At 27.9% G+C, this 14946-nt stretch overlaps 1 protein-coding gene across 2 annotated transcripts; it reads left to right on the top strand.

Moving 5' to 3' along the window:
• The first annotated feature begins 11292 nt into the window (after positions 1-11292).
• On the top strand, positions 11293-13109 carry LOC109789066 (putative WRKY transcription factor 65). Of its 2 annotated transcripts, XM_020347931.3 has the most exons (3): positions 11295-11709; positions 12017-12163; positions 12340-13109. In XM_020347931.3, exons 1-3 carry the CDS (start codon positions 11546-11548, stop codon positions 12845-12847), a joined length of 819 nt encoding a protein of 272 aa, XP_020203520.1. In that variant the 5' UTR covers positions 11295-11545; the 3' UTR covers positions 12848-13109. The 2 variants fall into 2 exon arrangements, with proteins under 2 accessions (XP_020203522.1, XP_020203520.1); XM_020347933.3 differs by lacking the exon at positions 12017-12163 and having other exon boundaries at positions 11293-11709.
• The last annotated feature ends 1837 nt before the right edge of the window (positions 13110-14946 follow it).

Raw genomic sequence — 14946 nt, 5'->3', positions numbered from 1 at the left:
AATAATTATATTGTAATTCAAGTATTGATAATTTAAAAAAAAATATATTTAGAATTTATTTTGAAAATAAAGATGAAAATTATATATTGTAAAATATGAAAAGATAAGAAAAAATTCCAAAAACAAGCTTTTATTGAAAAAAATTATTTTAATTATTTTAGAAGAGATTATTGCATAGGAAAGCTAAATTGTGTTGAGTACTATGAATTCAAAGTAAACTAAAAAATAGTAATACCTTCTGGATTAAGTTATAAAAAAAATTTCATTTTAATTAAATATAATGGATTGAATTCTTATGAACAAAGTCTAGTATTTAGACTTCTAATACACTTATCAAATATTTAGTTTTATATAACTTAAGTTTATAGTAAATAAATATATTTACCTATACATATTATATTATAATTTGTATTGTAATGGTGTTCTTGCGATCAAGTAGTTTGATCACTTTAATTTTTTGCTTCTTTGGCACTTGAGCATACAGGGTTGTATACTATAGTAGTCTCTCACCGATCGAGTGAATTGAGCGGGCCTTTCAATTGATGGTTGACCAATTTGTTAAATACATCTCATAAAAGGACTTGGTTGGTTTTCGAACCATTTTCCACGAGTAACTGAGATAAGATATCATAATTTACAAAATAAGTATGATAATAATCATAAATTACAAGATTTATATGCTATTAATGATAATAATGATACTACATGATTTATGGGATTATGATAAGAAATAAGAAATTTACATTCATAATATTGTCCTAATGTTTATATAGGGACTCCTAAACCTAGGAGAAAATCAATTTTGACACTCATCGAATATTTTAAATCATAATAACTTCTAGATTTTTTTAAAGGAAGTTCCATACCAAACCATTTTGGTGTCTACGACTTTTTTTTTTTTATTACATAAGAGTCAAAGCAAAAAGAAACAAAAGCCAGAAAAAATAGAAAACAAAAACATAATTCTCCTGGGTTAGTTATGTCTAGCCAAACTATCTACGAAGCACACATGTCCCTGTAGTATCCTTCCTGAGAAGCTCTTCCATCTCCATAGGGGCTTCTTCCAAGATCACCAAACCATTTTGGTGTCTACGACTTAATGAAATGTTTCTAATTAATATCCCTCTCTTTTGTTTGAAGACAAGTTTGCATTAAAATACGAACTTGAAATGGAACAACAAATTTGTACAACCACTTTGACGATCTTCATTTATAATGATCACTGCTGGAGTCGGTGAAAGTTCCCAAACAAAAAACACAACTAAGTGATTCAAATTTGTCTCTCATCTTCTTAATGTCATATTTTATTTTATCAACCTGTTAATTATCAATTTTGACAATTATTGGATGTAGTAATCACTCATTTGCTTGTAATTTTTATTGCCTGTACATTCTTTATCTTTTCGTGATACCTGTTGCACGTATTACCGAGTAATACTATACTACACATTTCCCTGTAACTACACTCTAGGATCTGTTCTTAAAAAAAATGTTAAAAACCTTTTTTTTTTCTCTTTTAAAAAATAAAATAAAATAATTCATTTTATCAACACCGGTATTTGATTTAAGTATTTTTTTTTACGATTTGCTTTGATGAATGAATTCAATAACAAATTCATTAATTACAAAACTTGAAATATATGACTTGAGATAAGCTCTTTGACAACTAAAAAAGTGTTTAGACAAGTGACTCTTATTCGTCGATGATATATAATAAAACGTTAGTTCACCGAGATACTAAAGATATATTTATAAAAAAGAGTGGTTTAACTTTCTTTTTCTATAGTAAATATTTTCTTGTACTTTTAAATAATATGCATTCACATAAGAAAATAATAATAATAATAATAATAATAATAGAGATTTTTATTTTATTTTATTTCACGTGTATTATTCCGAGTAATTAATCTTGAGAAAGAGAACTAGTTACTGATGTTTGGTTTTAATTTTAGTTTTTATTTAAATATCAATGGTCTATTACATTTTTTGTAACTCGTAATTATGATTATTAGTTTAGGAATTGTTTTATAAGTTGTTAATTAATAATAAATGTGTAATGATGGATGACATAATATTACCTTTTTTATTTGCACCATAATTGTGGTTATCTGTTTATGAATTGTTTTGAATGTTGTTAATTAATCATGATTGATTAGTAATTATTTTGTCTTAATTATTAATAAATAAATATATGATATCCCTTGTTACTATTGTGTTTTTATGCTGCATTAAAATTAATATGGATCATAACCATATGCGCGCGTCATTAAAAATGGAAAGAATATATATTTGATCTCTAAAATTTTAATTATTATTTTTATATATAATACAATGATTCAATCAGTTAAAAAAAAAAGTCATCATTAGAAAAAACAGATATGCATAATTTAAAATTTTGGTACTGTGTTATTGTCTTGTTTCAAAGTGAAATTATATGATTTTGTTAAAATTTTCAAGTCAATTACTTTTTTCATTTTTAAATCATTATATTTAATATAATAATGATCAGTTATTATATTATTTATTTAAATTATAATAATAATAATAAAAACTTTTGGTATGAAAAATGTTAACTATAAAAAAAAAATCATTGACGTGAAAAATATTTTAAGAATATTAATAAGAAGACAATTTTTTGTTTTACGTGAAGAGTGTTTTAAGTTCTGTAACAAAAAGAAAAACCTTTGACGTGTAGAATATTTTAAGGTTGACGATAAAAAGAAAAATCATTGACATTAAGAGCATCCTATAAGGTTGACTCAACATTAAGAGCATTTTAAGGTCGGTGATAAGAAAAAAAATCCTTAATATGAATAACATTTTAAAGTCAATGATAAAAAGAAAAATCCTTAATGTGAAGAGCATTTTAAGGTTGATGACAAGAAGAAAAATTTTTAACATAAAAATCGTTCTAAGGTTGATGACAAGAAAAAAACTCTTAATGTGAAAAATATCTTAAGGTAAGCAACAAGAAGAAAAATTATTGACGTGAAAAATGCATTAAGGTTGGTGACAAAAAAAAAAAACTTGACATGAAAAGCATTTTCAAGTTGACGAAAAGAAAAACCCATGACATGAAAAGCATTTTAAGGTTCAGGACTACAAGAAAAATTCTTGACACGAAGAGCGTTTTAAGGTGGAAGACTACAAGAAAAATTCTTAACATAAAGAGCGTCTTAAGGTCGATGACTACAACAAAAATCCTTGACATGAAGAGTGCTTTAAGGCTAAATTTCTTAAGTATGAAGAGTGTTTTAAGGTTGATGAAAAAGAAAAACTCATGGCATGAAGAGCATTTTAAGGTCGACATAAAAGAAAAAAAAATCTTTGGTGTGAAAAACATTTTAAGGTCAACAAAAGCTAAAAAAATCATTGGCGTGAAGAGTGTTTTAAATTCTTTATTAGCATACACCCTTAGTGCTCTATATGCGTTTTAAGGTCAACGAAAAAATTGATACATTGGCATAAAAAATGTTTTGAGGTCTGTACTAAATAAAATGATACAAAAAGACACGGTTGAAATCAATCACAATAAGAAATCAACATACACTATTTCAAGAATACAATTGAGCAACTATTAAAGATAACTCGATAAAATATGAAGCAATTGATAAAGCACACTAACACATTGTCATTCATTTACTAAACCTTATATGAAGTACAAATGGTCAAATCACACAATTCTCAACTCTTAAGTGATACTTATTCAAAAAGATACTATACCATCTAAACCTCAATTCACAAAAATGAAACATGGTCGAATACCGACTCTTAGTTAAATACATTTTCTAAAACATGTTATGATAAATGTCAAATAAAGCACACGATGAAAGCTCAACTCAAACGACACTGACATAAACCTAGAAGTAGATTGATTATCGACACTAACTTCCTATTAGTAATTTATTCAATAAGCATAATCGTATTGATATACACACACTCGGTAAATACACACACTTGGTAAATACACACATTGGATAGTAACTAAGTAGGTATAATAGCCTACACGCAATCAAATAACAACCAATCGAAAATATTTAAGTTGGTATACAATTGAGCAACCAAAAACACTTCAAACAACCAAAATGCACAATTAACAAAATGCAAGGGCAAATAACAAGTCAAAACTATTAAAAGCTAAAAGACAAGATAACATGTCATTCAATTGATCATTTCATCACATCTTTAGCACTTGAGCCTTAAGGGTTGTATTTCGTATGGTCTCCTGCTGATCGAGTAAATCAAGCACATAGGCTCTTCACACTTTCATGCTCAAGCCTAGAGGATTATGTACTACATTAGTCCCCTAACGACCAATTAGTCTGATCATTTTGACTCTTCAAGCCTTTGACACTCAAGGCTATGTATCGTACTGGTCTCTCATCGATTACATGAATCAAGTATACCCTTCAATTGATAGTTTACTGAATTGTCAAATACGTCTCATAAAAAGACTTAATTGGTTTTCGAACCATTTCTCCCATGAGTAGTTGGGACAAAGCGTCATAACTTACAAAATAGGCATGGTAACGATCATAAATGTCAAGATTTATAAAGTTATTAATGTCAATAATGATACAACATGATTTGCAAGATCATAACGAGAAATAAGGGATTCACATCCTTAATGTTGCCCCCCAATGAATATATAAGGACTCTTAAGTCTAAAGGAAGATTTATTTTAACACTCACGGAATGTTCTAGATCAGAACAATTGTTAGGTCTTTCTAAAGGAGGTTCCATACCAAAACATAATTAAACTTATAATAAATTATATTTTAAGTTTATGGTAAGTAATTATTTTGTTATTATAAAAAATATTATATATGGTGACATACAAAAGTTGACATTATAGATCAATATATGTAGGTATAAATATATTTTGACATTTAGTTACACATAATTTTAGGATTAATTTTGAATGAGATATCCAACTACATATATTGTATGTCACTATAATTTATACCTACATTTTTTAATAATATATTAATATATATTATATCTATAGTATAGGTAAAAATAGTTTTAAGGTATGTCACTACATGATAATTTTTTTGTAGTGCGTAATAAGTACAAAATTATTTTAATTATTGATATTTTTAAAGAATATTTATAATTAATTTAAAAATATAAATAAAAATTGTAGAGATATCGAATAAAAGAAAGATTATAAAAAGATCAAATATACAGTTAAGGATAAGAGAAGAATGATTTGAGATAACTTAAAAAAATAAAATAAAATAAAATTGTAGTTGTGGGGGTAATGTGTGAAATAGACATATAAGAGCGAAGGAAAAAAATGAGAATGTATAATTATGATAAGTAGAGTCTTGCTTTCCAAATTATGTATTCTATGGATTAATATTAATTATCATTGAGCGTGTATATCAAATGTGTACAATTATTTTAATTTGACCAATAATCTTATAATAAAGTTTTAAATATATAACCACATTAAATACTAATAAAATAGAACTATATGACCTATATTCATGTTGTCTCTGACTCAAGAAACATTGTTTTTTTATCTCTAATAAAAAAAATACATATAAATCTCATCAAATGTACAAATATATAGAATTAAGATACAAAAAGAAGTAATGATTCGGAATTAAAATATACGGAGAAATGTCAAAGAGGTTTTTATCTTTTCAAATGGATTTATTCAACTCAATTAGGAATTGAAAGGTGGCGGTGACCTCAAGAACCCTTTTGACGGGCAAAAACCTCAAAATAATAGAGTGATGCTAAACCATTAAAAAAAAGGTTAGAAATTTACATGAATTTAAGGGTAGTTGTTGTATAAATATCAAATATTAAGCATCTATTATATTAATTATGAGTCATATGCATGCATTCAATTATTTTGGTAAGAGAAGATTTAGATTCTTTAACAATCTTTCGTAAAATAAACAAAAGCGAAAATGTATAAGATATTCAGAGATATGGTACTATGATAAAAAAGAAATTTAAGATGGAGAATAATGTGCATCACTAATGCCGTAAGGGAAGGAAGTCAAAATTTGTGGAACAAGAAACCTATCAAATACGTTGTTTTCTTTCTTTCCCCGGTTCATTTGTAGATTGATATAGATATTATTTTTCTGACAAAATGTAGAAAAAAATTGGATTGAACGAGTTTTACATTAAAAAATTTGGGTTGCTGGAAATAATAAAAGATCAATAATATAAAAATAGTTGTCGCATTGCTTCACGCTTTTAGGCACCTTAGAAAATTGATTTGTTTTGTGGTCTTTGATATTTTTGATGTAACATATTGGCCAATAGGCACTTCCAATCCCTTTCACATTAGAGAGGGACAGATCCAGCCATAAGTGACTCAGTCAAAACTAATGAGATCTGAATATTAAATGATACGTCATGACAAAAATGAAAATGTTACTTAAACTTTTCGATAGCTACCCATCAGATCCTAAATTAATGTCATCATATAGTCATCAATATTTTAAGCTATATAAAACAATTTTGGGCTGGTGACCGTTGTTTAGCTCACTTTGTTGTTTTGCTTCTTTTCTCCCATTTCCTATTAAATTAACAAATCATTAATTAGTTATATACACTTACGATATGAAAAGTGGATTTTAACTCGGAAGATCCCCGTAATTTATCTACAACCCATTCATAATTCCCATTATGCGCCTTTTTTTTTTTTTTTTTTTTTATCAAGATGGAAAGAAAGATTACCATTTATTAAAAAAAAATACTAACATATACGATTCTCATTCACTAGTACAAAAGAGGTAATTTACGTTGGTTATTTTAAGTTTTTTACTTCAGAAAAAAGTCTGACGTTAAAGCGGGAGACGTAAATTTACGTCGGTTGTGAAATCTGACGTAAATTTACGTCAGATATTGCCAAGATCCGACGTAAAAAAGTTGTAAACAAAAAAAAACATAACGAGTACAAGCAGAATGGCCCGTTCTGCTTGGAAAATGGGTCGTTCTGCTTGATAGAACAACCCAGAAGAAGAGACCAACCAACAACCCAAACAAATAGAACAACATAAAGACCGGATAGAACAAATAGCCACAATAGCAATGCGAAGCAAAAAAAGTATTAGTGATTCATACCTGAGTTGCAACAATGTGAGAACGAGTAACGAAGAGTTCACCACACTCTGCAAAAGATAGAAAAAACGATTTAGCAACAAAAGAGAGAGAGAGGGTTTATACAGAGAAGAATATAGAAAAGTGATGAGATCCGAGTGAGTGCGTGCGTGTGTCTCTCATGCACTCTTTTTATTCCCTTTCGCTACTTTTTTTACATCGGACATGGTAGAGTCCAACGTAAAATATAAAATCTACGTCGGTTGTATATTCAGGTCCGACGTAAGAAAGTTTACAAAAATTACAAAAATGTCACTGCATCTTTTTTAGGTCAATTTTTATTTAAGTTTGATGAGAAAGAGATGACGTAAAAGCCTCGTTTTTCACTAGTGATTTAATTTTATTTTACTTAGTACAAATACACTAAAAGAAAAGTATAAATTAGTTTCAATTAACTAATAAAAATTAACGTTAACCATTATTAAACTGTACAAATTAGTTTCAATTAACTAATAAAAATCAACGTTAACCATTATTAAACTACAATTATGAAGTTGTCATAAAAAAATTTACACAAATTTGTTTGTATTAATTAGATTAGTTAGTCATGTCTTATTAAAAATAGCTAAGTCAATTATATATCAACACAAATTAGAGTTGACCAAGTTGACACAAATAATATTTTGTTATTATTGCATTCGAGGTGTGCTCTACTTTTTTATCTCATTATCATTTTTCTTTTTACTCTCAATAACAAAAATTCTTCAACTTTCAACTATTTTGTTACTATAGCTTTCAATATGAGTCATTTGGCTTAATCTAGCCTGGTTTACCATGGGTTAGACAATAGGCGAGTCAATCAACCTGACTCGCCTTTTAGTGAGCTTAAGAAAAATCAATTTGATTCGATCTATCATGAGTTTGTGGATTAGATAGGTTGGTTCACTTAAATTAAAAAAAAAATAAAAAATTAATTGAATTTTATAAGAAAGATAGAATCTTATATTTTAGAATTATATAACTATGTTAATAATAAGGCAAAAAAATGTCAAAAAAAAAGTAGACATCAACCACGATCAACTTATAATATCAAAGTAGTTGTATAAAATGTTAACAAATAATATCAAATTGACATTAATAATTATAATTCATAACTAATATGTATAAAATTTAGTTAATAATATAAATATGATAATCACATAAACTAATATTTAGGAACTAATAAATAAATAAAAGTAAATTAGGTGGATAATTCGTGAGCTAATCTGACTTACCATGAGTTGACCTGTGGAGTGTTAGAATGTAAGATGGTCAAGCCAAAATTTTGTTATAATTGAAATGGGTCAAAAAAAATTTGCTTAGCCCAACTCAAACCTACAGTGAGCTAATTCACAAGTTTCAACTTATTTTGTTATTAGTTGTTGCAAAAATAACATTCTTAAACAAAATTTTAATTAGTTATTTGATGATTTACAAAGAATTAAAAATTAAATCCATATATTTTTAAAAAACGTATAATAAGTAAATGAGAATATTTATTAGTATTTTTTATTCATAAATTTAAATTATTTATTGTATTTAATTAAAAAAAATTAAAACTTTATGTATTATATTTAGTAATTAAGCTAATACGGATATTGTGACATTTTCATATTATTTCAATTTTCCTTCTTATTTAGAAATATTGGTTTCTAATCTTTTCATACGAATAATTTTTTTAGGAAATATAAATAAAAAAATATTCTTTAAAATCAATGTCTTTTTAAGCAAATTTTTCTTTAAATTCCAGTTAAATTTAAGAGAAACTATATTTATGGGACAAAATCTTATTCTATTAAATTAAGTGAAAGCATTTTAAATAATCAAAACTCTCTAAATCAACTTAGCCCATCATGAGTTTGAATCATGTTGAGTTGAATTTCTTTTCCTTTGATTATAAGAAAAAAATGTCCTAACCCATTTTCAACATGGCACATCATGATTGACTCACAGTGAGCTAGATTGCCCTAATTAGTTAATTTTTTTCTTCTTCTAAATTTCATATGCTAGTTTATTTGATTAAATATTTATACCACCAACTGAATTTTACACATATTCATTGTAAAGTTGATATTGTTTTTTTAAGTTTTTTTATTTTATTTTAAACGAATCAAACCATGTTGGGATAGATTGGATATTAGGTGATTCACTTTGAGAGTTCTAAGTTAAACATATATTATATAATGAAATTAACTCTCTTAGCGATAATTTACACACACACATGCATATATAAGGAAAGTTCAAACGATATTGGTATAACTTTTACCAACTATTACACCGCTCAATAATTTTCAACTAAATGTAAATCTTTCAAAATTTATCGTTAGATTGAAAGATCCTTAGTTCTAATCATATATGCAAAGTTTTATATTAATCAAAGATGATTTGATATCTCATTTTTATAAAATAAAATTGAAGTAATATATACATTTCAAAATATACTAAAATATGAACATTTTTACTATTTTCAAATTGTTGTTCAATTTTAACAAAATTTAATATAAAAGGTACAAGGTAATATGAAGTTATAATTCAATAACTGGATTGATAAAATTTACATTTAACATAAAATTATTAAGTAATGTAATAATTGGTAAAATTTATATAGATATTATTATTAGTCATGCATTATAGAAAACAAAAATAAGCAATACACAATACTACTTCCCTTGTTTTTAAATAGTGCTGTAGTTTAAATTTTTATACACAATAATATTTTTAATCAAATAGATGTGTAATTTTCTATTACATTTCTTTATTATTTTACTTTACGATAAATATATGTTAACTATAATATTTCAACTAATTAAAATTTAAATATAAAATAAGGATATAATTAATAAATAATAATAATTAATTTTGTTTTAAAATTTGGACAACAATAAATAAATAGAAACAAAATTCTTTATAAAAAAAATGGATATAGATGAGAGTATTTAATTGATTTAATTAGTATAACTTTTGCTAAGAAAAAAATTCCTATTTGTTTGTCTTATATAATGTTTGGTTGGAGATAAATTGAGAGGAATGGAGAAGATTTTATAAGTTATTTATTGTTTGATTCAATTTTTAAGAGAGGTGATGAGCAAAATCTCCTCATCTAATTTTAGTTCCTCTTTGATATTTGGAAAATTTTGAAGGAGAGGTGAGAGATTTTAAATGCATTTTTAGTATAATGTGTTGAATACATTCTTATTTATATTTTTAAATTTAAAATTCTAAGGAAACCAAAATAAATAAATTTTTAAAATCATTCCCCTTATCTTATAAATTAAACAAAAAAAAAAGAACTAAATTTGTTCCCTTCTTCTTTTCTTAATCAATTTTTTTTTAATTTCTCCCATATTGGCCATTAAATATTTTCCCTCCTTTTCTTTAAACAGACTTTAAGGAATCTTAACGTGAGAACAATTTCAAAGTAGGCTATTAATTTTCATTGGAAAGGAAAGCCAGTTCTATTCCTGATTTTGCCCCCTACCTCTCCAACTGTTTTATGTTTGGTGAAAGTTTGGCACCTTTTCTAACACTATTATTATAATTTAGAACCTTTTTTATTTTATTTTATGTATAAGTTTAATCCATACAAAATGTGGCATTATATATATATATATATAATTCAGATCATAATTACAATTTTTAATTATATTTAAACCACTAAAAATTATATAAAAAAATGATTTTAATCTCACGAGAAACCAAAATTACATTATTTTGTTTAATTTAATATTACAAACAAAGAAATCCTATATTTCAAACAGTAAATTCTTAATATAACCTACGCTCTTGGAGTACGGAACAATGTTTTTTTCCACCTTATTTTTAAACAAATGCCACCAACCCAAAAAAAAAAAAAAAAAACTTTGTAACAAGTGTGGACGTAAAACGCTTCAATTATCATCTCCATAATACAGTAATCAATGAGGAAATTGTATGCAGCATTCGATCCATAACAACCCAGCTAATTAAATTTAGGAGTTAATAGATGCATTATGTAAGCAAAAATGGACTAAGTTATCTTTGAAAGGGTGCCCCAGATATGACAAAAAGGGGAGACTTAGTTTCATTAAATTAATCAATGGGCTTATCCTTAAGGAAATTTCACATAAAATAAGGAGTAAAGAAACCAGGGGTTGCTTTCAAATGACATATTCATATTCATATATATTAACGTTTGTTCGGATATGATGAAGTATTTGCTCTCACGTCCTCTAATAAACAAAGACCAAGCCAATCTGTCAAAACACGATGCCTCGTTTTTAAAGGGCATTCCCCCTTCTCTCTCTTCCTTCCCTCTTTCTTAATTATCTTAATTCCCTTCAATTCTGGTAATCTAGCTAACCCTTTTCCATTTTCCACCGTCGCCACCTTCTAGGTGGTATCAAGGGTCAATATCAAATCACACACAGCACAGTTACTAGCTACCTCCAAATCCCAAGAAATGGATAGTAAGTTCAGCAACAACCGCAAACCATCCTATACCATCAACGAACAAGAAGACACTGATGCATCTCAAGAAAACAATATTGCAGACTCCCCTCCCTCTTCCACTGTGCTCAACATCGATGGCTTAGTCACCTCCCCCACTTCTTCATCAAAGAGAAGGTTCGTACCTAAAATAACTATATACCTTTCGTTTAAAATTGAAACTTTACTAGGAATCAATTAACAATGATATTTCTATGTATGTAACATCACCCTTAATTTACATCACTTTTTATCTCTTAGTACATATTTGAATTATAGTTTATAAATTTAATTTACGATGAGACTCAGCTAAGAATTAGACAAAAGAGTTTGAATTTGAATGGAAAAGCAAAGACATCCTTAGTATAGGTATGGTTGTTGAAAGAGCAACTGATTAATTATGTGATTGGGTGAAAATGGGAATTGGTTATGTTGAATTGAGCAGGAGGGCAATACAGAAAAGGGTAGTGCAAATCCCAATCAAGGAGACAGAAGGGTGTAGGCTAAAAGGAGAAAGCAACACCCCACCCTCGGATTCATGGGCATGGAGAAAGTATGGGCAGAAACCCATCAAAGGTTCCCCTTATCCCAGGTTAATTGAATTCCATTCCAAGAACATGCTATTCATGTTTGGGCTTTTTAAGGTTTGTTGCAATTGTAGGAGCTTGTTTTGTGAAGATAATAATTGAGGAGAAGAAAGATAAGTAGTGTAAGTGTATGTTGGAATTGGATAGTGAAATGGGTGTTGTTGATGTTGTTATGACACAGAGGGTACTACAGGTGTAGCAGTTCGAAGGGGTGTCCGGCACGGAAACAAGTGGAAAGGAGCTGTGTGGACCCCACAATGTTAGTCGTCACTTACTCTTCCGACCACAACCATCCCTGGCCGCTTTCTAGGAACCATACAAGGCCCACAAAGAAGCCCGAACCAGAACCAGAACCAGAACCAGAACCAGAACCAGAGCCTGAACCGGTTCTGGACCCGGTCGAACCGGAGGAGAAGTTCGCGGATCTGGGAAGGGACGATTCCATGATCAGCACAGCGGATGAGATGGGGTGGTTTGGGGAGATGGAAACGACGTCGTCCACGGTTCTCGAAAGCCCTATAATGACCACGGGCTTTCATGCTGACGTGGCACTGTTGCCGATGAGGGAAGAGGACGAGTCGCTGTTCGCCGACCTAGGAGAGCTGCCGGAGTGCTCGGTGGTGTTCCGCCAGGGGATGCTGGCGGAGCGCCGGCGGTACACGGCTCCCTGGTGTGGGACCACAAGTTGAGGCCCAAAAAGTCAAAATAAGAAAAACAAGAACTGCCTGTTTGACACGTTCTTCGTGCGGCACAAGAAAAAGATACCATTTTTTTTTCTTTCTAGTTTCTAGATTTCTGATTTTCTTTTATTTTTTTTTTCTCTTGTTATTTACCTTGTTGAAAGTAGAAAAATGAAAAGGAGAAATATTGAGAGCGTAAATCGAGTGTCCTGGATTTATTTTAACTTAAATAAATAATGATCATCAAATTCAAGTTATAAATATTTGGATCGATTGAGAACTTTATTACTTGTGATTCTATTTGAAAATAGAATTGATTCTTTGTTTTTTTTTATTATATAGAATATATGTGTTAAAAAAAATACAAGAAAAAATGAGAAAATAAAGCATGTTGTTTTTGGTAGACTAAAAATAGACGCAAGAGGAAAGCAAGTACTAAATGATGAATAAATATTTTTAAATTTGAGTCGGTCATTAAATTAGAGAAATTCATTTGATATTAAATAATTATTAAACTAGTATTAATTTATATTCTCTATATTTTTTAGAGTAGGAGATTTAAACTTAACTCAACCCTACAAAACCAGCTTGTAAAATGAGAGTTATTTTTCACTTATATATTATTTAATTGTCTAATCTCTAGTCAATGTGAGATTTGAATTTTTTCAATATTGATATATAAAGGATATAGCAATTATCTTTAATTTTTTATATTTGTGTATCTTGCACAAGAGAAATTCTACGGTACTCACTATAATTGTGGGGTATCGGAACAGTCATTTATTTTGGTTTAACAATATAATCGAATGTGAATACTTAAACACAATGAAAATAATAAATTTGAGCTAGTTATTTTTTGAATTTGTTTTGTAGCGAAGATAAGGGTAAGAGATGAAGAATAAAAGGAAGTTAGGGGAGAGTGTGTGAAAGTGGTTGTAACTTAGGCCGTCCATTTCAACAGCTTGCACAATGTTTGAAAATGATATGATATTTGATTGGACCACTATCTCCCATTCGTTTCTAGAACTATACATTAATGCGCCGATTCTATTAATTACCAAGAATTAACAAAATCTTCTCCTTCAATTTGACACACTGCAACCAACTCATTTCAACTATTTACTTCCTTCACTTCAATTTCAATCTCTATATCTATGGAAAAGGAAATATTTGTTCCAAGGACTTTTAGCTTTCCCGCTTTATATTATTTCAAAACATAAATATTTCCTTATCAACTTAGACAATATAACCATTTTTATACAGATAGTCTTTTCCACACACAGGAAAAAGGAAAATGTTAAAGATAGACTTGTCTTTCTCTACTTAGAATTTGGATCTTGGAACTTTATTTGGTTAAAAATAAACTTTTATTAATCATTTTTTCTTCTAAATTATTTCTTAGTGGTTATGGCTATCTCTCTATAGTTATTTGAGTTTCTCTTAATTTGTCTATTTTATCATTTTTTATAATTACTGTGTTTTTCAATAGGTTCAAAAACTTTGAATAAAAGAAATTAATAGATCGATATTAAATCTAAAAGGTCTGATTATTTTGTACGAATTATGAAGTCATAATTTTAAGTTTCTTTTTTTTTCATTGCACACATAAAAAAATATTGAGTTATAATTTTATATTTTTGTTTCTACATGTAATATTGTCAAGAGTTTTTTTTATACAATTATTGTCACAAGTTAAAAACACGTAAATAAATATAGGTTGGTAAAAAAACATGTAAATAAATTAGGGGTACTTATTTAATCAATACAATCTAATAAATGTCTAATCATTTTATTTAATCTAATTAAATCAATGTGAATACTTGATTTACTTCAAGTTGAATTGAAACTAAAACAAATATTTATTTAACACAATATGAACTATAAAATTTGCATGAATAGACATATGATTCAGAATAAATTATATTTATTATATTTTAAAATAATTGGTAGATAAATTATGTAATATTATTAATTTTGTGAGTGTTTTATTAATTATAATTTTTGATTGTTTAGATGTCAGTTGTCATTGAAAATTTTGAGTCAAGGAACCTTGAGAGTAAGTTGGTTTTTGGATAACTGAATCAAAGACAAGTGAAGTCAACTCATAA

This window comes from Cajanus cajan, chromosome 2, assembly GCF_000230855.2.
Source record: "Cajanus cajan strain Asha chromosome 2, NIPB_CcT2T_4, whole genome shotgun sequence".
Lineage (NCBI taxonomy): Eukaryota > Viridiplantae > Streptophyta > Magnoliopsida > Fabales > Fabaceae > Cajanus > Cajanus cajan.
Note: the sequence above shows the minus strand (reverse complement) of the source record. Positions and strands in the feature narration are given on the sequence as shown.